Below are 26,907 nucleotides of genomic sequence, written 5' to 3' on the forward strand. Positions count from 1 at the left end.
GCCGACGCCGGAAACAGCATACCTATGTCTCGCTTTTTGACTCCGTCAAGGCGAGACAAAAAATCGATATTTCCTAATTGTTTCACGTGAAAAATATATATCAAGGACGCGAGTAGATTTCACACTGTCCTAATCCTGACAAAAGATGTCTATCTCTGATTTATACTTAGAAACCATGTTTTATATATCTTTGAAATGTATGTCAATAATATCATACACATTGTATGTACACATCGTAAGTGCATGCGTTTCATATCAATCTTGCCATGTAGTAAATGATATTTAAATCATATGAAATTGAAGCAAACACATTCAAGACGTTTTCCAAAAATTAAGTCAGATACACAATTATATACTAGCATTAGAAATTAATCAGTTGCCCATCTGCATTATTGAAAGTATATATACAATTAAAGCTCGGGATAACATACTGTTTTTGGTATATCTGCAGATGCGTATACGTCAACGTATATGATACGGTAGATACGTCTCTAAATGACCGACCTCTACTAGTGGGGTTTCATCTAAAAAAATATATTCTTTTCTTATTAATCATTAATGGTTTGGTATTATCAATAAAAATGCTCTCCATTCTTTTTCATTTAATATTTAATGTAAACAAATATAGGGTTTAGCCTCGGGCGTAAGTTAGTTATACACTTCGGGATACGGTGTGTCTGGATAAGAAACCACTCCGGCCTCCGGCCGTCGGGGTTTCTTATCCAGACACACCTATCCCTCAGTTTATAGCTATTACATCCTTTGGTCTCTGGTCGTTAGATGTGTTAATGGAAATAATACCACAGTTCCTTATTTCTATATTGAATTTCAGTTTTCTTCAAACAAACCGAATAAAACCTATTCGTCACCTTGTTTTATTACAGTAAGAGCAACATACATTACACAACAATCTCATTATCAGATTATCTAAAACAGCGAAATGATTTGAATAATGCAAAGATTTGGCAAATATAGAACACTTTTGTTTCCGTGTTCTTAGTCAGTGGGATAGCAAGTGACAAAAAAATATCGCCCTTGCAACACTGACAACTGGCGATATGCAAGTTAAAAATAAAACGGAGTTATCACGTAGTTCGGCGTTTCATAACAAATGATGACAGCAGACAATATAGGAGTATTGAATGAGATTGGTTCAAAATGTTGCTATGCGAATACGTACCGACCTCAATTTCCACTGGCTCGTTACGTCAAAGGAAAGCAACAATTCTCCGTATATGTATGAAGTTAGACCAGAAAAGATCTGGAAAAATATTAATAAAATCGACTTATATACAGAATAGACCATCACTTATTTTTCATTTAAGTAACTAGGTAAACTAACACTGACCTTATTCCGATTTAAATATGGAAAGCGAATACATCAACATCTATGTGCAAAAATATAGACCTAATCTTAAAGTTAATTTTGTTAAGCAATAATTATATCTTAAACGGATACTCATTTTAGTAAAAAAATTCTCCTGTAAATTTGTTAGACTGAACAGAAATGACTTTTAAATCGTTATTTTCCCACAAAGTAAAAAATATTAAAAATTTGAAAGTTCCCGTGACAATATGTAGACTTGATATATAGTCTCGATTCTATAAAAGTTGTGAGTAAATTTAACAGAATCGGTCAATAATCGGTCATTTATACCAATTCTCCAAATAGCAGAAAACATAAGGATACGACAACTACTGATAGGGTTCCTGACTTGGGACAGGCACATGGAAATGTGACGGGGTTAACTTATTAACGCTCCAATACTAGTATGATAGATAGGCAATCTAAACGAAGATAACAAGCTGATATTACAGCAGGCCTTCCTACTCGTAAATAACGGTTGCAATTCTTCGAAGGAGATTTAAATCAGTAACTTCATTAGCAGCACAAAAAACTCGATCTTGCGTAATGCCAAGAAAAAACTACAAAAATTTCAATGCAAAAATAAAAATAAATCCTTATCTTAAATTAGATGTTCATTTCTCCAAAATATCAACCGCAATGATTTAAGGTATACCGCCATCTTGGATTGTAAAATTGCAGTACACAATCGGTATAGTTGTTTGCTTAAATCTGCTAATTATGAGAAGGATTGAAAATTAATGTGTAACGGTGCGTTTACACGGTACGATTTTCCATCCAATTTTCCATCCGTTTTGATAGCGTCGCTCAGGTAAATCGTATGTAGCGTTCTGTTCACACGATGCGATTTTGAACCGATTTGTCGGGTGAAAATGGGGAACCAACAGACTTTAAAACAAATTTTGATTAAACACACGACATCCGATTTTAGTGCCATTTTTGTCGAAACGACATCACAGGTAGATAATCGGTTGGAAATCGGATGGAAAATTGTACTGTATACGTATAAGCGCACCTTAAGACTTTATTTCAAAAAAGAAAAATAAGTTATTTATTGCATTATTCATACTTTTTTAACAAATACCAAATATTTGTTTTTGTTTGAATCAATTTTCCAATATAGCCACTAAGGGGAGATACATGTAACTCTAATAGTAAAACATGTATAAAGGAAATTCCCATGTTAAAGACATTTTCATTGTTCACTTACAGCAAGAAAACAAGTTCGGTGACACCATTTTTTCTTTTTATTTTCTTAAAGCATATTATAAAACCTATCTTCTCGTCTTTTATTTTAAATCTCTATCTAATGGATTCTTTTTGTTAGTAAAAAAGTGTTTTTTCATGAATAATCTATATAAAATTGGTCAATTTTGCACGAATTGTAGTTTGAAAAATAGCACGGTGGCTCATACTTTTTATTATATTTTTGAAAAAAAACATGGTAAAATCTACATTTTGGCAAAGTATAAGAATATTCTATCTGAGGGAATATATACCGATGATCCACTTTAATAGCAGTATAATTACAACCTTAATCTATAACAAAGAAAGATTAGTTACAAGTAATTACAAACAAAACAAAAAACCTAGGTATGGTGTGATACATTGTACATGCATGATGACAAAACAGTAATATAAGCACAGTTTAAGAATTAAATATAGACACAAATGACAAATATAGCATCGAAATATCTGTCTGGTCATAGGAGATATTTTAAATTATATAGAATGCATTAGAAAAGGGGAGATAACTCTTGAAATTACATTATAATCGATATAAATTTTGACTACACTTATTCCACAAGACCAAAGAAACTCATATTTGTCAGATATACCGATGAACTTAATGAAATGAAACCATAAAATATCTGCTTTATTCTTTACCATGCACATTGGACCCTGTCTAGTTTTTGAAAAAAAGTTTTACTTTAAAGACGTCTTAACTGAGTAGTTAAAAGATATTAATTCCGTAAAAATCTATGCGTCAAACAACTTTTTATACACAATGTGTTTTTCTATCTCTCTGATCTCTCATTAACTCAAACATTCCTTAACAAATTGTTACTAACTTTTAACTCAATTATGTTTAGTGCCATGACAACTATCAACCTAACGACTTCGATTATTTTCAGATTAGTCGTTCCAGAGTTTTGTTACTTTAATCATCAAATAGATTATACTATGCAATTTGTAGCGCCTCTTTCACGACAAATTGAACATGCTTTTATCAAATCCTTATGGTGCACATGTTACGAAACCTTTCGATTATGTATTATATAATAAACGATTTTAATTAAGATAAGTCGTTCTTGAGTTACGGGACATAGATTCGAAAGTTAAAAACTAGATAATGTGCATATGTCTAACGATAACTCAAGTTATCCTCAACGAAATCGTATGAATCTTTACACGCAGTTTTATATGTTAATTCAGTGACATGCATATTCAATCCATATGCAATGCTGACTATCACTGATTTTTGGACGTTTGTATCATGTGCTCATTGTGTAACTTTATTATTAATTCCAGAAGGTCGAATGATACTCCTTTATTCAATAGCAATATGATGTATATTCAGCTCGAAGTCCTTACAGGCATCAACCAATCAAATTGTTTTATTTTATCATCCTTCTTATATCTTTATTCATTGTTGGTGTTTTTTTTTAAATTTTCTTTATGATACAGTTGTTGATCTGATTAACCAATTAATGAGTTGTATTGCGACATTGACTTTTAGACTGGGATTCTAAGCGATTACGGTACTTTTAAAAAAGTATTTATTGAAAAAAATATAAGTAACAGGATTTATATCTTTATATCTTAAAACTGAGAGACTACTATACTGTCATAGTAATCTCAGCTTAAATCAAGTATACAAATGAATTCCAAAAGTAGGATATAACGAATCAGCTAGGGATTTTTCTTACATGGTTGTATTTGAAAAAAAAAACATTAATGATTTGTATGAAATGACGGGGAAAATGTAAGTAACGTGGTATCACATAACTCAAAATACCATAGAACTACTCTATACCACTTTCCGAAATATTTAAAAAATAAATGGAGAATTTGTCCATGGGACACATATGATGCCCCCGCTTGCATATAACGTTATAAAGGGACATACCTAGAGAACTGTATGAGTGACGCCATCCAAATTTGAACTCGATCTGCGTTTTGTGGTAAAAAGCATTGTATACAAGTTTCAAAACGTTTGGTTGAGTCAAACTAAACTTAGAGAACGGAAACGAAAAATTCAGCAATTTTTCCATTTATAAAGGGACATAACTGTAGAACTGTAAAAGTGACGCCACCAAAATTCGAACTTGATCTGTGTTTTGTGGTAATAAGCACTGTGTATAATATTTAGTTGAGGCAAACTAAAGTTAGAGAACGGAAACTAATTTTGGGACGTACGTACGGACTGACGTACAGACGGACCAGGGTAACCCCCTACGCCGCAGCGGGGTCATAAACAGCATTTCATAGCTTTTTCATTAAAATATCAGGTTGAAACCAACATTGACCATGTGGAAATAGTCACACGAGACGAGATGTTTTATCTAAGCAATAGTTGTTTATACCTTAGATAGCTGCCGCTTATTCGAATTAAATTTATCGGTTAAAAGAGAATTAGTTAACCTTGTACGAGTGTAATCTATCATAACAAACATAGAGTCTAGGCTTAGCATACTCTTGAAATTGCGAAACGCTCGAAAGATTATTTCTTTATGATGACTGAAACACCACCAATGTGACAAAAAGATAACAAAGATGGCAAAAAAGATTAAATTAAAAAAAACAAAAAAACAACAAGGTGTTTTTCGGATTTTTGTGAATTGGATCGCTGTTACGTTTACGCTTTATTCATTACAAACTTGCAGCAAAAAGCGAAGACGAGAAGACGAAAAATAGTCCATAATATATTAAACAGAAATCTAAATATCGGGTAATATAATCTTTTACTTTTAAATTAGGATTTATTATTTTAAAAAAAACTAGACAAGGAAGTTGCTACACACAATTGTTTTTTATCAACAGATGTAATTTTTATGAAGTTCTAAGTAGATTAATATTTTTAAACTGATTATATAGTTAAATTTAGAAACTATAGTTATTTGATTTTACTATATGCTTTATTCCTTTGTTGAAACAATGGTATACAGATATAACAAAACATGATGCGTACAAGTATTTGTGTAATGCAAGTGAAAATGCAAGGCAAATAATAAACACAAATAGAAAGATGAACGATGGTATAACAATACAAATCACAATTACAATATACATTTATTCAAATCCCCCTATTGAGAAGCTATGGCGTAGAAGTCGACAGGATATTATAACACATAATCAGATTTTACTTCATCTTTTGTTAATTTGCTTGAGTCGATCATATACACATGCTTGTGCTTGTTGTTCCATAAAATTGAAAGTAGCTGAAAGTAGACAAATGTCGAATCGTTATTCGTCTACCAAAACATCGGGGTAAAGCAACTTTTTCTCGTAAAAATAGATGATCACGATAATTCACAATTTCATTTCAAGCACTAGGGAAAAGAAAATAATTTTTGAAATGCCCGTTTCTTTGGTAAGTTTATATACTATTTCTAGCGTAAAATGAGGCCGAAATAGTGTTGTCAGACTAGTAAGTCAGTCCCACACATTCTAATTACCCATCTCCTTAATTTCCATTGCATCGGTGGCCTCGTGGGTCATGGATTCGATCCCGATCAAACAAAAGACAAACACTAGTATTGGCTGCTTCTCCGTTAAGCATGCGGCACTTAGGAATAAGAGCAAAGACTGGTCGACGCGGAGTTTGTAATGTGTTTAGGTATGGTGACATTATGTGAACAATTAGCTTGTGAACTGGTGCGTTAAAAATCCGCCTCAGGATGTTTTAACTGCATGTCAAAGTATGTCCCCTCAATCCTGACTATTTCGTATTAATACAAACTATACTAAATATACAAGGTCATGTTTTTTCTGACTGTTAATTATGTCCTTACGCTTAATCCATTGGATGTTGGATGTGTACTGATTGATACTTCCGTCTTAGATAGAAGTATCAATCAGTACACATCCAACATCCAATGGATGTGTACTGATTGATACTTCCGTCTTAGATACATGATGTTTTATCAGTTGTCATTGGCTTTGAACTAGCTGTCAGTAACTACGAGTACTCTCAGATCTGTACTTTGTTTATTTTTGTGTTGTGACGGATGTATAATTTCCTTGCCACGTCCAGTCTGTGCTTTTGTTAGATGTTTTTCTGCTTTGTATCGATCTGATGTCCAAGGTGAGGGGAATGGTTGGCGCCTTCAAAAATGTTTAACCCCGCCATATTCCTTATGTGCCTGTTTCAAGCCAGGAGCCAGTAGTCCAGTGATTGTCGTTGGTTCATGTTTGTCATATTTGTTTTATTGAGATTGTTTTGTTCAATTGAATTGTTTCATATTATTCATGTCGGGCCCCCTTAAAGCCGACTATACGGTATGGGTTTTTCTAATTGTTGAAGACCGTACGGTTGCTTATATCCACTGCATTTGAACTTTAGTGGATAGTTGTCTCATTGGCAATCATACCACATTCTTTATTTTCATATTAATGAATGAGTAGCACGCAATATAATAATGACTGTCTTTTTTTATAAATTAATGGGAAAAAAAAGCAAATTTCTTTTAAACAAAGTATGCTCATTTCAAATTAAGAGAGTCTTGCCTTTCAATTTGAACATTTCTACCTTATATGCATTAATGATTATTTTTTCAAAGAATGTAGTGCCTTTTTTAACAAAGCATAGAAGATCTATCTGATTATTATTATTTGATTTTTGTCAAAAATAAACTTTGATTGTAAAATATAATTAAAAGGGACTTTGGATTTATGTCAAAGAGAAATTAATTAAGCGACACAAATAACAATAAGACGTCTAGAGGTAAAATACAGTCTTCAACAGTCAAAAGGTGTCTAAACAATCAGTCTAAATCAAATCAAGTCTAAACACTAGGCGGGTGTTTTTTTCTCACAAAGTGATAACTTGTTAATATGATAACATTTTAATTTCTTTAAAAGGTACCATGCTTATTTCAATTTTATGCATTTCTTGTTTCAAATTTGAATAATGACATTGTCTTTCATTTCCTTTAAACATAAAAAAAAAACAAGAATACAACATAAACTGTTGAACCCTTAAGGGTAACTCGGGAATAAAAATATGGTCACTTTGGTCTTCTTCCGACAGGCAGTAAAATTCTTGCCAAAGTGGGCGTCTGTTAGGCTGTGCGGACTGCAAATGTACGCAGCCAAGTCGGGTCAGAATGGGGACGTTAAATCCGATGCCTCGTATAAAGAGAGTGACACGCTCTCTGCACGTAAGTACCCTTGCAACAACTCCTTAGGGGTCCGTAAGTGTTGCGAGGCCTTATTTCTGTCCATATCCAATATTCACATTTTCAAGTGGCAGTCCAAATTTCCCCCGACCTTCATCCCGGACGGCCTCTATAACAGGACATACCTATTGTATTTATTGTTAGTTTATTCTCGTCCAAAACATGTATGAAATATTGCTACTAGACGTTAAGCAACCAACAGTCAATAAATTAATCATAAACTGTTGACCCAGAGACATGTCACCTTATGTAATTTTGGTAGTATAATGTAAATGTTGCAATCAAAATGGCAATACTTAAACATGTAAAATAAAAAGTAAAATAACATTCAAAGTTTATGAATCATGATTGAAGGTGCAGGGCGAAATAACCTTTATGGAAATGAGAAATGTCAAAACTTATAAAACTGTTACCATACCATTGACTTATCATAAGTGGTTCACTTTAAACTAACCTTAACACAAATCTATGTAAACTATGCAAAAGTTTCAAATGAACCACGATGAGGGGGTGGGGTCATATAATCTCCATGGAAATGAGACTTGCAAATGATAATACAACTGCATACCAAATATAACTGACAACAGACATAATCAAAAACTTTTCACATGATAACTATGTAAAACATTCAAAGTCAATTGCCCATTACTCAGCGGGCGGGGCTAATATGGAAATGAGATGTGCCAATGCTAATATATGCATACCAAATATCATTGACCGACCAATAGTGGTTCCTCTTAAACTTACCTAATTACAAGCTAATACATGTATACTAAGCAAAAGTTTCAAAAACAAATGTCAATGACTGAGGGATGGGCCAAATTATCTCCACCGAAATGTGATGTATCAATGCTCATACAGCTGCAATACAAACATCATAGACCTAGCACTAGTGGTTTCCCATAAACTGACCAATCACCACAAACTATGCATTGTCGACGCCACAGCTACGCCAAACAGCACGGTTAAGTCTCGCCTTTTCGACTTCGTCGAGGCGAGACGAAAAGCAGAAAATATATCACATACCTGAGATGCTTTCTCTTTAATTTCCACTGAATATATCTCAGGAGTGAATTTTATGAATTTGACTTTCTCAAGACCATTTTCCTTGACCAAATTCCTTTAAATGAAGTTTGATAGAAAATAAAAGATTTCTTATATTCCAATGCTTCATGATGAGTCACAGTATCTTTAAAGTAAAGTGAAGTGTTTTTATGTATCTTAGTCAATATATATATAAATTCACAATTTTCATTTGAGTGTTTGTAACTCGCCATAGCATATTATCTTTACCGACTATGAGAAATCATGATTAAGAAATTAATTTGTTTTCGAATTAAATCACGACTAGCGAAAATGTGTACCAACTTATTCCTCAGATTCGTTATCATGAAATTCGTAATTTCGGATTAAATCATTGGAAACAAATTCTGAATTTGAGATCATGTTTTCTCAAGAGATTAGGAACGATTTGTTTTTGAATTGGTTGACTACTCGACCAAGTAGATTATATAATGATCGACCACGACGATGTTTTGTTTTTCTGTCCGATATGATTTCATCTTTCTTGCATTTATTTTTATCAGTATCGTTATTAGTTGCACTACACTTTAGAGCTGTATTTTATTTTATTTCTAATGGTTTTTTTGTAGCATCGTCATCACCAGACGGAACCCGTACTTTTTTTCTCTCACTCCTTCGACAACACCACCTAGAAGTGCATCCACCTTTCCTCATTTAACTAAAAGACAAGCTTAAAGTTCTGCAGGTGTTGCCTTCTTGTTAGGATTGAATAAGAACGACCTACTACAAAGCAGTTAGGCATACACAGATTTATTTATAATTACCATGCCAGATCTTCATGATCCCTAACAATCTCTGTTAAAATTGAAAGTACCGGTAAAACGATATCATCTGAGAATGTATCACTGTTTGTCTTAATTGGCAACACACCGAGCAAATGCTTCATGGCGCAGACTCCTATTCAATAAAATTTCACTTCAGTTTAATTGAAAAGTATTAATACTATCTGCTGAAATTTCGTTTTGTATTCCACATGCTGTTCATGAAAGTTTATAAAGTTTACAAATTAGGTGTTTTTATAATTATACTTTATGTAAATATTTTTGTGCACAAGAAAAGAAATGTAATACCCAAAATCATCTTATTTGTTTAATAAAATAAAAATGGGCGTTTACATTTTGAGAAACAAATTAGTTTTTTTTTTCCAAACTGCACCAATAACGCCATCCGTTTTCTGTGATATTAGTTACAATACGTTGTCTTCAATCAGGATGATATACACGGCAATAAAGTTTCGGTATTTGCACATACTCAAAAAGGTCTTTTAGTGATGTCAGTTATTCAATTGCAGTTTTATGGATGTTTGCTGATCATTTCAAAACGAGCCAAAAGGAACATACGTGTAAACGCAGAACAAACGGTACAAATTTGATAAAAAATCAAAAGAAACTAACAAAAATCAATAATATAGTACTCACATGAAGTAGAATTCATGCAAAACCTTCTCAAAGACAAAAAGAAAGAAAAACAACTATGACGGAGCGTGGATTCGCATCGCGGGTAATGCATGCATATCAGGAGACGCTTTCTCTACCGACATAACCGATTTCGCTCATTTACGAGTTGGTACGACCCCCCTGTTGTTTTTGTTTATTTCACTTGATTTGTATCTTCCTAATAGATTCATGAAATGTGATCATTGGGGAATTACTTTTGCATTTAATACTCCATCTGTAAAGTTCCCCAGACGATTCAAAGTAATTCTTAATAATTTTGATTCCTAATTAAGGTGTACTATACCTATAATCTCATTACATACCAAACAAATACTTGTTCTTTTCATCAAAAATAAGACATAGTATAAGATGGCAGGTTTTTGTCACCAACACTTGATCCCTTAGGTCAGAAAGGCAATCAATTAGCACTGGTAGAACCATCTGATTTCTCATTTTCGCACTGATACTGATTGCTCCCTAGAATTATGCAAATATAAAAATTGTATAACAATTCAATGCATCCATAGCAATATGCCTTCCAGTGCAATAAGTCAAAAATGTCTATATGTTTTAGATTAATTTAAATCGTCGCGAACATTTACTTGAGGAGCTAGATAGCCAAAAGGACAAATTTAAGAAATAAATTTATTGGAAATAAAAACATTTTTGTCTGCAAGTTCAGATAATAATTGAGGATTAAGTAATATCTACTGCGTAGTAATTTTATCTGGGTATTAGCCACCTGGGGTCTTGGGCAGTATTTTACATCATAAGTGTAGAAACTTTATCTCCCGCCTGAGATCAGTGTATGCTATGGTCAAATAAGGAAGTGGATTAGCCAGTTATTGGGAGGGGCAATTGAGATCAGATTATTGCATGAACTTGGACATGCAGTCATTCAGCTAATTTCTCTGAAAGAAGAAACATCGTTTGTTTGAAAATATTTTGTAACTTTTTGCAAAAAAGGAAGATCACTGTGTATAGCTGAAGCTGAAATTGTGAGGCTGTAATTGTTTTTCAAAAAGGAGGTTACTTATTGTATGCAGATTTGTGTGTGAAATTCAGAGAACTGACTGCATTTTAAGATTTTTCCAGAGCTGATTTCCAATTACTTGTGAAATTCCAAAGAATGTAAAGGAAGGTCCATCTTTGTTAAAAGTACAGCTATATTTCAGGTAAAGGCGAACCTTAATCATTTTATTTATATTGAACTTCAATTTTTGCCTTTGAACCATGGTCAGACGTGTATTAAATTTTGGTCACTCTTTTATTCATAGATTGGAATCATTTGTGTTTAAAAATAGCTATCAGGGATGGTTTAATTTGGGGTTTGATGGTACAGACATTCAAGTCGAATATTTCGGTTTGGGTGGAAGTACACTTCATCCGGGTCCAAAATGCGTTCAAAGGCAAGCATTTGTCAAAATTATTGATGATTATAAGCCTCATTGTTGTTTTCTTCAAATTGGCTGCAATGATTTATCCGCTGAATCAAATCCAGCTAGATAACCGAGAGTATAATAGTTTTTGCCGATTACATAATCAAATGCTATCATGTTCGTCACGTGATTATAGGTCAGTTGATCCCGAGATATTCCGGGGGTTTGGAAGACAATTATAATAACAAGGTTATAGAAATACACAAAGAGCTACGAAAAAATGTATATCAACGTTGCGATATTAGCTACTGGCAGCACAGGGGTTTTTGGAAAAACACTTGAGCCCTGTTACCAAATGACAAGGTGCATTTAAACGCTACAGGCATGGTCAAATATGCAAAGAGTATTCATGCAGCTGTAGGTAGTCCAGCTCGAAGTTAAATTTTATCACTTTTGATTAATATTGATGCAATTATCTTCTATACAAAAATTTGATATGGAGGCTCTTGTCATGTGGTAACTTGACAAATATTATGGTTATATACTGAAAATACGGTACTCCATTACTACTTAATTTAATATCATGTTTCCTCTGTCTTGCTTTGGTTTATTATGGTTGTGACACAAAAATGGTTGACATTACTAATGTCTTATATTATTACATGGTTCATTTACATGTTATGTTTAACATCTGGATTAACTATTTAATCATTTTTCATGTACATACATGTGTATTGACTTTGGTTCAAGCAGAGGAGCATACTAAATGGTTTATTACCCTATATGGTTGTGTCATAATAGGGTAAGTTGGTTGTAAAATATAATGTTTACATGTTTTCTATACATATAATGGTTGTAGTTCTGGAGTTACTATATCAGTATATTTAAATTTTGTTTTAACATGTTTAATTCAATATTGGTTGAATCTATGTATTCATTTATACATGTATAGGCTTACAAATATGCCTAAAATTTATTGGATCATTATTTTCCTTAATTGGCCACATTAAGAATATATTGTACTAACAATTAAAATAGTATATATATATATATATATTTCTTTCTTAATTATTTCAGCCAGAATGCCAAAGCAAAGAACCAAAAGGAAAGCTGCTCCCGGAAATTTGACTGAGGCGACAATTGGGGATGTTTTTGAGATAGAGACTACTGATTTGCCGACATTAAATAGACCAAGGGCAAAGAAACGAAGGGGTACGAGGACACAACCGCAACGAGCTGATTTGCCGGACAATATTACTATGAGTTCTTCGAACAATAATCTTCAAACCAGTCCATCCTCTAATGACATTACTGAAGCATTATCTGCAATGTTGCACAGTTCCGGCATTCAACTAGTAAAGGACAATAACGTGATGCCGACCAGCAAGATTTCAGCCATACTGAATCCTTCTTCACAAACTGGTCATGCAAGCACAGCACAGTCTTTGCAGATTCCGGTTATTACAAGTATACCACCGTTGGCAACTGTACAACATGACAACAGTGATGACCATGACTCATCATTAGTAATATTTCAGCCACCCTTATCATCGGATCCGGATGTAATGGCTGTTGAGCAGTTCCACTCAAGCTCTGCTAATGTAGACACTCCCTATGCATGTAATATGTTAAAACATTCTATATCATTAGATTTTCATGTTAGTTGTAAGCTAATGGATAATGTTTGGGCAGACAATTATGTGAACTTTGCCTTTTTGCTGCCATCTAATATTGAGGAAGATTCCTCAACTTTGTTTGAAAATTTTAATATCACTATTTCAAATAGGAAAAAAAACAAAAGGGGGCTCCAATCAATTCATCAGTAGATGAACGCTTTTGACATATTTATGTCCATTTATTTAGGAAAGTCTTTGAATTCTGTTTTGGCCTTGATAAAGTATGGTTATACTATTCGTGGTTCATGTAAATTTTTGAGGTTTCAAGCAGCTAAAACATATGATGAGAAATTTAGAAGGGTTAGAAAAATTCTAAATTTGGGATGGGTTTGCTGCTGTTTTTGGCAGTAAATGGTTTGCAGGTGAATGGCCACAGGAAATAAGAAACTTACACATTACAATAAAAGAGCTTTTCCCGATTGTTTTGGCAATTGATATTTTGGGTGCTTTTTTAGCCAACCATAAAATTTTGTTTTTAACCGATATTGCAGCAGTTGCTGCAATTATAAATAAAACATCTTCAAAAGAAAAGAATATTATGAAATTGGTCCGTAGATTTGTACTGGCTGCTTTAAAATACAATATTCATTTTCGAGCTAAACATATTCCTGGAAAGACCAATGTAGTTTGTGACCTGTTGTTTCATTTTTCTTTTCAGAAAGTTCATCGGATAGCTCCATGGCTAAATCCTTCTCCTGTGTACATTCCAACTCAATGTTTGAATCTGTAACTGACAAACTCTATACTGCATCCTTATCTTCAAATACAGCTTCATCATATAACAGAATGTTAAATGTGTATCAAGAATTTTGTACAAAGTTTTCTCCTGGTAGGCAATTACTTCCATCTACTCATATCATGATCGCTCATTTTATTTCGGATCTTTTTATTAAAAATTATCAACCCTCAACGATAGCTTCATACATTTCTGCAATAAGCTATGTACACAAAATAAGATTTCTACAAGACCCGACAGATGCCTTTTTTATAAAAAAAAATGCTAAAAGGTTCCAAACAGTTACGTAGTTCAGTTGATACAAGGTTGCCTATAACCTACGATATTCTTAAGAAATTAATTCAATCTATTCCAAAAGTGATAGTAGGATATTACAATCAATTTCTGTTGAAAGCTATGATGTCTTTGGCATATTTCTGCTTCTTACGGATTAAAGAAATAGCCAATAAATGTGATAAGGAATTATTTAAAGTCATTCAGAGATCAGGTGTGAGTTTTGAACAAGTGGACAATAATACGAGTCATGACAGTTATTTTGAAAAATTACAAACACAGTAATATGCAACAAAAGACTTTATCAATTCCTATGGTTGAAGGAAATATATATTGTCCTGTTACTGCTCTATTGGAGTATTTACGGTCGTCAAATCATAAACTAGGTCCTCTTTTTAGATTTTAATGTGGAAAGCCTGTTTCATCTTTTTATTTTAATTCCTCTTTGAAAAATTTATTATTGTTTGCTGGTTTGGATGCAAATGTTTATAAGGGTCACAGTTTTAGAATTGGGGCTGCAACTTCGGCAGCTGCCAGACGAGTTCCCTTATCTATGATTCAAATCATGGGTAGATGGAAGTCTAATGCCTTTCAGCATTATATAAGACTTGATAGTTTCTGTATGTAAGTAAATAACCCTCTGTAAACTTGGTAGTAATTATTTGTTTTTATTTTGTCGAACATTTTGGACTAACTAGTAGAGGTCAACATGGTTTGCTCTACAGTCTATCGTACATTTAAGTATATTTAGGTAACATGGCTTGCTCTACATTTGTTTTTCATTTAACATGTCCAATACATGGTGTTTTGTGAAATTATTTTGTTTGTTTTTTCTTTTAATATTTTAGATTTTTTAAAGAACATTTTTACATGACTATTATTAACTATTTGTTTTTATTTTCACATGTATTTTCATCTATATGGACGGTAGAGTTCAACATGGCTTCCTCTGCCTTTTAGTGGTCAGAAATGGCTTATTTTGCTAAGCTTTATATACTATACAATTATGAACAAGTCATATTTGTCTTCCCTAGTTCTGGACAGGGAGTCCTCGGGTGGGGATCCCCTTTGGGGATTTGTGGCATTTTCTAAACCCCACCTTTGCTTTTTAAAGTCAGTGTCATTTATTTGCTACTATTGATATTGTTAATATGTCATTCTCAACTAATGATAAATTTTGAATAAATGACATTTTGCTCAACTTGAGTTTTATATTAACAGCAAACTTAGCTCGGCCTCCCTATATGGTTGTTGAACATCATCTTGAGGAACCTTGGCTGTCATAAAAATCAATCTAATGTGGAAAATGTATACGCGATTTAATGAAGTTTTGCTAAAAATAAACATCGACAATTAATGTCCATTGGAAAATCAACTGTTTCGAAAAAAAAACAAAACAACATTGGCTCATTTAACTTCTGTGAAAAAAAATTTATAGGGTTAAATTCTTTTGTAAAAGTAAACGTTCGCTCCTTTTGTAATTCATGCGATTCCTCTTATTTTGTTTGTTACCTTGATCTGTCTCTTCCTAATCGATTGACGAGATTTGAACATCGGTAAATTACTTACGCCTTAATCAATCAAATAATTCTATGAGTTTTCGAGGACTTTGGACTTACTCATCGAAAGAGATGTTTACAGTTTGAAAACATGATAAATGGATCTTTTGGTAAAAGAAAATTACAAGCAATAAAAGCACTGTTCCTTTGCTTTATGTGTTTTTTGCTGTGCATGTACTGATTTGTGTCGTGGATGGATACCCAATATCCTTTCAGTTCTATTATTTGGTGAAAATCTGCGTTATTTAAAAATTAATTAAATGAAAGGAATTAATTGTTATTATTACCAGTTATTTTAGATGGCGTACATGCAGCTGATGTGTGATACTACAAAATATATAGACATTGAATATTTACTTCAATAATATCAAGATTACTTACATGCCAGTTAAACGGTAGGAGATTAATCAGTAAACCCATTGTTGTTTTCAACGTTATTGGTTGTGTATTCTCATTTGTAATTATTTTACAGAACAGTCCTATAGAGCTATCCTTCCATAGTAATTCATATTCATGGACTGCAGAAGACTCTGAGTTACCTGATGGTAAATCAAGGCCACTATTTCTACAAAGTTGAGAGGTAAGTTATATTTCAAATAGAGTGCACGTTACGTTTCAATAAACATTGACTCGCAATAATTACAGGTTGCTTTTAACAACCTTTTCTTTGATTTAAAATTAAAGAAACTCGTCAGTGTATTTGCATTATTACTTTTATATGGTTCAAATTTTTCAAATTGAGGTAAATTCACTTACACCTCCCTTGTCTTTTTCTTTTTACCTTTATGTATCTTCGAGAAAATGGCAGTCAATCCTACAAGAGAATAATACAGAATGCTCAAATATACCCACGATTGAATACATTGAATAGATATTAAAACATCAAATATACCCACATTATGAAACATGGCGCAAATTATTGCAACAATTATGGTAAACTCGTTCAGGAAATACTATTGTGATATATAGAAGATTATTTTTGGCAAACGTCTCTTTAACATCCTTTCAATCATACTAACAATTATTCATATGTTGTAAGGTTGGATAGAATAACCATGTAATATATATGTCGGTTTAGCATCTATAAACATCAATTCAAGAAGTTCACAGTAAATATGTACAAGTGACCATACGGTCTTCATCGATGCACACACTATATATTACGAGTGCTTGTTGAATTTTCCCCTTTACACATTAAACTATCTAATTTGTTTAAATATTGAATTTCAGAGATAACATTATAGTTGTAGATTAAAATATTGCATTAAAAGGTAAAACAATATGCCATAATTTTAGTTGACCACAGTTTCTTCTGTAATAACATTCATCAAGAAAGCTGGTGTCAATACCAAAGCTGTGGTCACTAGGTACACCCTGGGACTGACACACTAGCTGTGATTGCACAGATTCAATGGTAGATAAATAAACGTTTAATGCAAATCAAATGCGCAGTCACCTGACGAAGTTGGTTGTATTTCTATTTATTTTTTTGGCCCTAGGATTCGTTTCAGTATGAACATTTTGAGTGGAGTTATAAAGGAGAAAATGCAAGTTAATGACCCGTGAAATACAGTTTTTTTTATATTCGAACCAAGGCTTTTTTACATTTCTTTCACCCTCGCTCTGCCAATGGAAGCTAATTCAATTATTAAAGACCATCAAACCAAAAGGGAGCTGAAAAAAATAGGCAAAATCTTCTAAGGTAAAGTTTCCCAAATGATTCAAAACCCCAGTTCTGATTATAACCACTTTATTATTTGAAAACTTACAAATAGATGTTTCAACTGTGTGGATAAAATCATCAGCGACTAACCATTAACAAGCAGATGTATATGCAAATTATCAATTTCAATAAAAACTATGCACGTTTCTTTACAATTATTTCAGGATCGATGCTGATCAATAGTTTAGGAATCAAAATTTATCGAGAACGTTTCTTTCCAACTTTTAACAAGGCACTGTCGTCAGTGTTGATATACTGAAATATCTCTTTTGTTCACCTCTGACTAATTGTCCTATGATTTCATAACTTGTCTCCAAATTTAAAAGATCTGTACAAAATGTGATTCATAGCAACCACATAGACGTCCAGTGAAACGACCGTACTTATACCCAATTTATACCTTATGTAAGGACTTACATTTGTAATTATAGGTTTCATAACGAGTGAGAATTGAATATCGCTTGATATCAATTCGAGTATTTAATTTCAATTTAATAAGAAACGAGCCTCTGGCGAGTTTATCATTACTATTCAAATTAAATAACAAGAGTTGATATCAAGCGATACCCAAATCTCACGAGTTGTTAAACCTATCTATCTTATGATAATTATAATATCAGTGTTAAAAAAAAAGTCAGCGACTCGTTGATCTAGTCTTTTGCATATACCAGATTGACGTAATGTGTACTCTTACGGCGCCAAACTTTAACATCAGATATTTTAAAACTTTTTGTATGCTTCCGAATATATTAGAATTTGACAAAATTAAGATTTTCATATGAAAACTGTGAGCATATTATTGAGGAAATTTCATACCGCCGTGGCCATGGATGACAGGTACATCGTTCTGACATTTAAAACTCATCAATAACCTGAGGAATAAGCAATGGAAATGTGGCAATATCATTTCATGAAGCTTGATAAGCCATTCAAATTAACAGATTTTTCGTATCATACTACGCGCAGTATAAAATGAGAAATATTTTTTCATGCGAGAAATATATAACAGGCTACAATCATAAGAGAATTGTCGTTTACATGGTTCAAATAAGATTATTTCCCATTGTCCAACAAAGGAATACATAAAAGCGAAACATGTTTCATCGCCAATTATAAATAAAGTTAAGGTCCGATACTTAACGTAAGTAGAGTTTAACTATTGAAGCGTGTTCAAAAATCTATTTTATGTACATTGAAGCAGTAATATTACAACAATAAAATAGTTGATGTATTGGGAGATATTAATACCCATATAAGCTATAAAAAGGTAGAGAAGCCGCAAATTGGACAATACAAAACAATACGTATATGGTAAAGAGAAAAAAATACAAACATACAAACAACAGTCCAAAGAAAATACAAATCACAATTCAATTGAAAATGTAAACAACTAAAGTCAATCTTATTACCGGCTTTCAGTACGGTATATACAATATGATCTCTGTTCCTATTTCTAATAAAAACAATTATTTTGACTATCGTGAACTACAAACTATTTGTCTGTGTTTTTTATTGCCATTGATATACAATGGATTTTAAAATTGTGTACTGCAGATGTTCATCTGTGGTGCCTATTGCATCTGACGTACCGATGACCGGTAATAAAATGCGAGTATAGCTGTGGTGCCTATTGCATCTGATGTACCGATAACCGGTAATAAGATGCGAGTATAGCTGTGGTGCCTATTGCATCTGACGTAACGATGACCGGTAATAAGATGCGAGTATAGCTGTGGTGCCTATTGCATCTGACGTACCGATGACCGGTAATAAGATGCGAGTATAGCTGTGGTGCCTATTGCATATGACGTACCGATGACCGGTAATAAGATGCGAGTATAGCTGTGGTGCCTATTGCATCTGACGTACCGATGACCGGTAATAAGATGCGAGTATAGCTGTGGTGCCTATTGCATCTGACTTAACGATGACCGGTAATAAGATGCGAGTATAGCTGTGGTGCCTATTGCATCTGACGTACCGATGACCGGTAATAAGATGCGAGTATAGCTGTGGTGCCTATTGCATCTGACGTACCGATGACCGGTAATAAGATGCGAGTATAGGAGTTACATCTTGTGATACCTGAAATTTTATGACTATGTTCTGCTTCATGTCTTTTATCGATGACATCTTGGGATAAATTTTCTAAGGTACACATGCAGTTTTCTACACATTGGCTCTCTACTTCGTCAAACTTTGTAACGTACAATCTGACTGTTTCAATTAAACAATAGACTAAATGTTTATGTTCTCTGAGTTGTATAATCGTTTTCTCAATTCCATCTTGGAAATCTCTGAATGCCAAATCGCTGAAATTTCTAAAATAACAATAATTGAATGTAAAATCTTTTTACAATAACAATTATATTTTACAATTTAAACACCGAAATTATACCGATATCGGGCTAAACATCAACCCATATGAACTATTTTTACAGTTGGAATCATGTCATTTAACATATAGGTCAAATACCTTAACTATCTTTCAAAGTGTTGAAAAACGTGACATAATTTGAAATACCTTTTCTATACAACAAAATGATTTCATCAACCTAACGTGAATAAGATTAGTTGATGATGAAAGTTTAGATTAGTTGAGATTATCCCAAGTAATTGTCTTAGTAGAAAGGTTAATATAATTTTCCCGAACTGCGTAAAGAATTAATCTGATGTTTCACGCCTGAGATGGTAAATTACAAAATGAATAAGATATTTAGCATTCGAACAGGCAGATCAGAAATTCAACTTTAGTTATAACTATTTTTACATAAAGTTTCAGAAGGGCGTTCGTTTGACAGTGTGGGATGTATAAATACGATGCCGGACGGGGGACGTTAAATCCGATGTCTCGTGTAGATAGAGTGCCACGATTTTGCACATTAAAGCACCATTGCAACAGCTCTTTTAGTGGTCCGTAGGTGGCTGGTTGGTAGGCAAACTTTCTTCATCTAGCTAACATACCCTTATGTTCTAATGGCAGATTCTACCTATTGAAGTTGAAATTGCCCACCAACTTCCTAGGTACAACTACCAGTGAAGAGTATGAACTAGTTGACACTTACAATTAATAGATAAGAAATTGTTCAAAATTATATTAATTAATTTGACAAATGAATCGGATGATATTATCATTTGACCTTAGGACGGAAAAAAGTAAAAAAAAAAACAAAAATACCGAACTCCAAGGCAAATTCAAAACGGAAAGTCCGTTATCAAATGGCAAAATCAAAAGCTCAAACACATCAAACGAAGAATGGAAAACAACTGTCATATTCCTGACTTGGCACAGGTATTTCCTTATGTAGAAATGTTACCATATCACTGTAATATCATAATCATGTCACAATTGTTATTTATAACCACAACAGCCTATTTAACAATACATTTTCGTAAAGGTAAACATTAACATCTTTGTATAAGGTATTCTTAAGGATATCTTTTTGATAATATTGTTGCTCCTATATATATATATATAGAAGATTATCACATATTGAGAGAGCTAAGGCGATTATTCCTTCAGATCAAGAAGTTAAGGAGCCTAAGTAAAGCTATGCGAGACCAAATTCAAATATTGTTTACGAATGTGTACTTACATCAGCAACGCGACGGATCTCTTTAACCCTCAAGAGCACCTGAGATAACTGCCGGTTTTTGTTTGGGTTCGTAATGCTCAATCTTCAGTTTTCTATGTTGTGTTTTTTTGTTTGTCTGCTCGTGGTGTTGTGTTTTTGTTTTGTTTTTGCAATGGCGTTGTCAGTTTGTCTTCGACTTTGAATATGAGTTTAAATATTTCTTTGGTATCTTCTGCCTCTCTTTTATTGATATTTTAATGTAGTTTATAAAGGAATTGTTTATATGCACTCATAGATTGCCATGAAGGATTCTTGTTAAAGGTTTTTTAATTACTGACAAATACTTGAAAAGTTAAACAAATTTCGAAACTTGGAAATTGGGATGGAATTAGTGTATTTTGTAGATATATTACCATTTTTTGCTAAATTCTATTGTTCAATTCGCAATAACAAATCATTGCAAGCCGAAAGGCTCAAAATGAAACAGAAGAATTTTATACCCGTGAATGGTCAAAAATGAGGACGGAAATTAACATATTACACCGTACCTGCCAGTTAACAACACTGTTATCATTGTAAAAACAGAGACGTACATACTTCATGTAAAAAATATTTTATTGTACTTAATCCATTTGACTTTTATTAATGTTTTCCAAATATAATTTAAATTCATAATGTTTTTATAAGAAACTTTATAAAAGTGTGTCATGTAAAAATATAAAACAAGCAAGACACACTCACAGTTACCCTTCCCGGTCTCTAACAAAAATAAGGAAAGAAGTTACCAAGACGGTTAATCAATTGCAAGTATCATAAGTCGAAGAAAAACAGTTAAAACCTTGACCAAGAGAAAACAAACAAAAAGACAGTCCATAAAACAGCACACAAAAAAAAAACTGAGAACTGAGATACACGAACCCTACCAAAACCTTGGGGTGAACTCGGGTGATCTAAAAAAATGTCAGCAATTCCTGCTCCAATAGTGACACCCGTCGTTCTATTCTTGTTAAAATCCTTAGATAAAAGATATCTGATCTTTGAACATAGTGTCAATACATGTAAATAATCCACCGTAAAACAATCTGTCTTTCTCTAATAATAAGTAGTACCTTATAATACCAATACCATTAAGGAAATGTGGTAATCGAGCATCCTCTGGATTTCTTATGCCAAAGTTTATAACAGTCCTAATCAACAGGCCTGTCACATCGGTTTGCTCATCTAGTTTCTGAAAAAAAAACCCCAATCCAAATACAATCATGATGTTAATGTATTGTAAACATTACTTCATTAGTAATTCGGAAATGGGGTTTATCTAACAAGGCATATATGTTGCTCTTCAGATCATATTGTGAGAAGTGTTTTATAGCAATCACAGCGAGCAATGGCAAACCTCATAAATTGAAATATGTTTGAAAAAATATTTCTTAAATTTTGTGCAGATACAATGTGACAGTGGTTTACAAACGTTACTTGATACCTTGTATGATTATACCTCCAAATGATCACTTAGTGTTAATATAGTAAAAACGAAAATTATTGATTTTAGAAAGGGTGGAAAAATACATGACAATGAAAAATGGTATTATAATAACCAGGAAATAGAAGTTGTAGATAAGTTTAGTTATCTTGGTATATTGTTAAATTGTAATGGCAAATATAATCTGTTACAGCAGAAACTCTCAGAACAGGGTAGAAAAGCTGTTTTTGCCTTAAGGAGAAATATAAAAGATATTTATTTGAATTTTGAATTTTGAAAATTTACTTTCACTTTTTGATACTTATATTAACAGTGTACTTTGCTATTGGTGTGAAAATGGGGTGCCCATAAGGCACCAGCTATAGAGAGGATACATTTTGGCTATTGTAAAAATATTATGAACGTAAAAAGCTCTACTAGTAATGTCATGGTGTACTATGAGCTAGGTAGATTGCCATTATGGCACACACGAAAATGTAGAATTTTTAAATACTGGTTTAACCTGCTATGTACCACAAACTGTATTTTGAAAAACAGTTACTGTTTTGATATGATGATTTACAAAAATGTTCAAATAATAAGACAAATTGGTTGTATTTTATTAAAAATGAGCTGCTTAGTATAGGTTTAGGTGATATTTGGTATAATCAAGGTTTTTTTTTTAGATAATAAGCTCTCCAGCACTTTGTACTTAATAATTAAACAGCGTCTGTTTGATTGTCTGAAGCAAGCTAAAGATTTTGACAGCCAATTGAGTAATTAAGTTAAATGTTCAAGTTATAGATATATGGTTCAAAATTTTTGTTTACAATATAACTTATGTAAACCAATACCAGCTATTTATAAGACATGTATTACCGAAATAAGACTTAGTAGTCATGATTTAGCTAAAGAATGTGGACATTATTCTGCAATTCCAAGAAGTAATAGACTCTGAAGGTTTCGTAAAAATGACATTGAGGATGAGATACATTTCATTTTAAAATGTCCCACTTATCAAGGTCTTAGATCTTATTTTATTAAACCTTATTATTGGAGAAAACCTTCTATGTATAAATATATACAATTAATGAGTTCAAATAATCTTAGAGAACTATGTTATTGGGTAAATTTATATTTCGTGCACTGAAATTAAGATCTAACATGTTGTAATATGTTTCACACTACCTTCTGCTATCTATGTATACTGTGTGTAGTTTATATGTTGTATGTCTATAGTTGTTATGACTTTGGTAAATAAAGATTATTAATCACTAATACTAAATAGTCAAAGAAAAAAAAGCGTAATGGATAAAAAAAAAAAAAAGCGTCATGGATAAAAACAAAAAAAAAGATATCTAACATTAGCCCCCCCCCCCCCCCCCCCCCCCAAAAAAAAAAAGTTCACAGAAAACGAAAAATTAAGCAACAAATTAAGATGCTCCGGAAAGGTCAATAGTTCCTGTTGTAATAGGTACATCTGTCTGAAAGTCGATCTTCAAACAGCAGCACTATATTTTTCACCGTTAATATTACGTCGTAAGAACAAGAACACTTACTCAAGATTGAACGATATACTTACTCCGGGTGGAATAACTAGCATCACTGATGTTATATTGTCTAACACAGCAGTGTCACGTGTTTCGAAAAACATTTCAAGTATAACCTTCACACTGTCTGTCTCATAAAAGACATCCTACAAAGTCATTCATAGGTTAAATGTGTGTTGTATTGTAATTGTTTGTAAATTGTTTATATTATTTGTAGTTCTCATGTACATTAACCACATATCTTTCACTTAAAACAAAATAGATCATGTTTGAAATTACATGTAGTTGAAGAAAATATTACTTCATTGCTAATATAATGAGCACGAGATCAATTTCGAAATACATCCAATGTTTATGAAACTAGCCTTGTCTTATCTGGGTAATTAGTTTAGGAAAGTATATGGAGCTCATTTGTTATCTCAAAAGTCCAAATAAGACAGAAAAAACATGTTTTTGAAAATTAAAGATTCAGCTTTGAATTAGAGAATTTGAGTAGAAATAAACGAATATTCAATAACAACAGTGTGTATGAGACTACTAAAGAAAATTACCAGAAAAAAAACGAAAACATATACATGCAGTAATTACTATCTGAAATCATACCTGCATAGATCTTAAGCTGCCTTCTAAAATAGTTTTCAGTGCAAACAGGATATTCTCTTTGGTATCCGTAGAACAGTTTTGTAACATTTGGATAATCTTTGGTAAGTCACGCTGACTTCTGAAAGTAATGACAAAATATGAAAATAATTATTTATATACAAACGTTTGGGTCAACACAAAAAGAAGCAGATGTTCAACCGCACCCGTTTACTTTTAATACAGAGCCAAATCCGCTACACATTTGTCAGTTTTGGTGAAAGCACATCGCAAAGGGTTACAGTTTATGATAACAGGCATTGTTAAAAACCAACGATTCAGTCGAAAGATCCCTAAAGGCAATCAAATACAGATAACCCCTGTTATTACAGATGATTTATAAAGCGTATTGTAAGCCCACCCACATACAATAGGCATTAGCTGTGATAAAGGAGCTACTGCAAGGATTTGAATAAATAAGAGGCAATGAAAGTTATCCACATCATCGTATTTAACCCAAATTAAGTCTATTATTCACATGGGTCGTATAATTAAAGAAAGTGGCAGCTTTTTAACTTAGTTTGAAAAGCACATTTTCTGCAACTTGTTTTGTATCATGTAGAATATATTGCATATGTTGTATGGGATTGCAGAGACGAAAAACTAGTACCGTATTCTAAAAAAGGTTCATGTACCGAAAACAATATCAATACTTACTCTTCACCAATAATATCAAACACTAGATGATTTGAATGTGATGGACACTGTTTCTTCTTAACTATCGGTGGTCCACAGTGTATGCAAAGGTATCTACACTCCTGTGATAAATCTTGATTATCAAACCGTTTCCTCACAACTCCTCTCCCGCGTTCTACATGCCAACGTGTTTGTCCCTCCCTCTGATCATAAGATGTGAACTGGTGATCACGTAAACTTGATATTTTCAAATGATGATGTTTACATTTATCACAGAAATACTGGTTACATTCTTTACAAAACTCTGTGGCAATCTCTTCAACACAAATATAGCATAATATCAGGTTTTTGTTTTCCTGAAACATTGCCGCGTTTTTCCTTATACAACTAAATGCCTATTGCAGTGAATGTTTAAATGTTGTGTACATGTTAGTGTGTATATATTTGCATGAATAATTCACAATGGTCATCTCAATAAGAATGTGATATAAAACTTGTTGACACAATTCTTCATTAAGGACGCATTATAATTTTAAAATACCTGAGAGTTGAAGGTCATATACATGTAATTGATACGGTCTTCATAACATCAACAATATTATGGATACAGGAGAGTTTATTGTGCATATAAATAGAGACCGATATACAGATCATCATAATGAATATTTTCCGTAATTACTTACACTAAAAACTATATATTTATTTATCTTATGAAGGGCATTTCTTTAATGTTTTAAATTCATAAAGGTCTTGTTTCAATACCGAATTGAAGATGAAAATAACTTGAAAGTTTACAAATCACAAGTGTCATTAAAAAAACTCATTTAAATTATTTTCCAGGATTATAATTTTGTACGCCAGACGCCCGTTTCCTGTACTTAACATTGACTCTCGAATCAAAACAGTTATTGATACTTCATGTCAACACAAAAGTGATGACTGCTGGGCTGAAACGTCCATCAGCAGTGACATCGACCCAGTAGTATAGAAACTTAGATAATTTTGTACGCCAGACGCGCATGAAATAAAGCTGCACTTTTTGAGTGTATACTTCGAACATTGGCCTTGCAAGTGTATTAGGTGAACTATTAATTCTTTAACAGCTAGACACAATCAAACAGTTTTATTCATTCTTTTTTTTCGCTTCTGATTTGATTCGCTAGTAACGATTTTTATTTTGTAGTTACATTTTATGGTCTGCCTGACAAATTCAAACAAAACACGCGTCCTGAACACGCATGAAATATTTGCCAAAGAACGTTAGGCAACCAACAATCAATCCTACTAACAAAGAAGTAAACTCAATTTTATTTTCCTTTGCAAACACTTAAGTATGTGAAAGTTATAGAATACACAATATTTTTAGCGATATAAAATTTAAAACACATAACATTGCAAATTATGGCGATAATAGTA

The 26,907-nt window shown here is 32.8% G+C and overlaps 1 protein-coding gene across 3 annotated transcripts; it reads right to left on the bottom strand.

The window, feature by feature from the left end:
* Positions 1-1,064: 1,064 nt before the first annotated feature.
* On the bottom strand, positions 1,065-26,022 carry LOC127714378 (splicing regulator ARVCF-like). Of its 3 annotated transcripts, none has more exons than XM_052220432.1 (11): positions 25,513-26,022; positions 24,820-24,937; positions 24,249-24,362; positions 22,317-22,435; positions 19,718-19,953; positions 16,666-16,723; positions 16,291-16,474; positions 10,610-10,763; positions 9,615-9,747; positions 8,794-8,887; positions 1,065-1,261 (listed from the first exon to the last, which is right to left on the bottom strand). In XM_052220432.1, exons 1-11 carry the CDS (start codon positions 25,854-25,856, stop codon positions 1,154-1,156), a joined length of 1,662 nt encoding a protein of 553 aa, XP_052076392.1. In that variant the 5' UTR covers positions 25,857-26,022; the 3' UTR covers positions 1,065-1,153. The 3 variants fall into 3 exon arrangements, with proteins under 3 accessions (XP_052076392.1, XP_052076393.1, XP_052076394.1); XM_052220433.1 differs by lacking the exon at positions 1,065-1,261 and adding an exon at positions 2,851-5,808; XM_052220434.1 differs by lacking the exons at positions 1,065-1,261; positions 8,794-8,887 and adding an exon at positions 8,894-8,956.
* Between the last annotated feature and the right edge of the window lie 885 nt (positions 26,023-26,907).

Source organism: Mytilus californianus, unplaced genomic scaffold (assembly GCF_021869535.1).
Source record: "Mytilus californianus isolate M0D057914Y unplaced genomic scaffold, xbMytCali1.0.p SCAF_9, whole genome shotgun sequence".
In the NCBI taxonomy this organism is placed as follows: domain Eukaryota; kingdom Metazoa; phylum Mollusca; class Bivalvia; order Mytilida; family Mytilidae; genus Mytilus; species Mytilus californianus.

What these genes read in the sequence shown, in the direction of transcription:
- LOC127714378 (XM_052220432.1), bottom strand. Translation starts at nt 25,856, where the DNA reads ATGTTTCAGGAAAACAAAAACCTGATATTATGCTATATTTGTGTTGAA. An exon ending in TGCTAGTTATTCCACCCGGA is followed by an intron (nt 22,436 to 24,248) that starts GTAAGTATATCG and finishes TTTTTTTTTCAG; the next exon opens with AAACTAGATGAGCAAACCGA. An exon ending in AAGAAAAAGACAAGGGAGGT is followed by an intron (nt 16,475 to 16,665) that starts GTAAGTGAATTT and finishes TCAACTTTGTAG; the next exon opens with AAATAGTGGCCTTGATTTAC.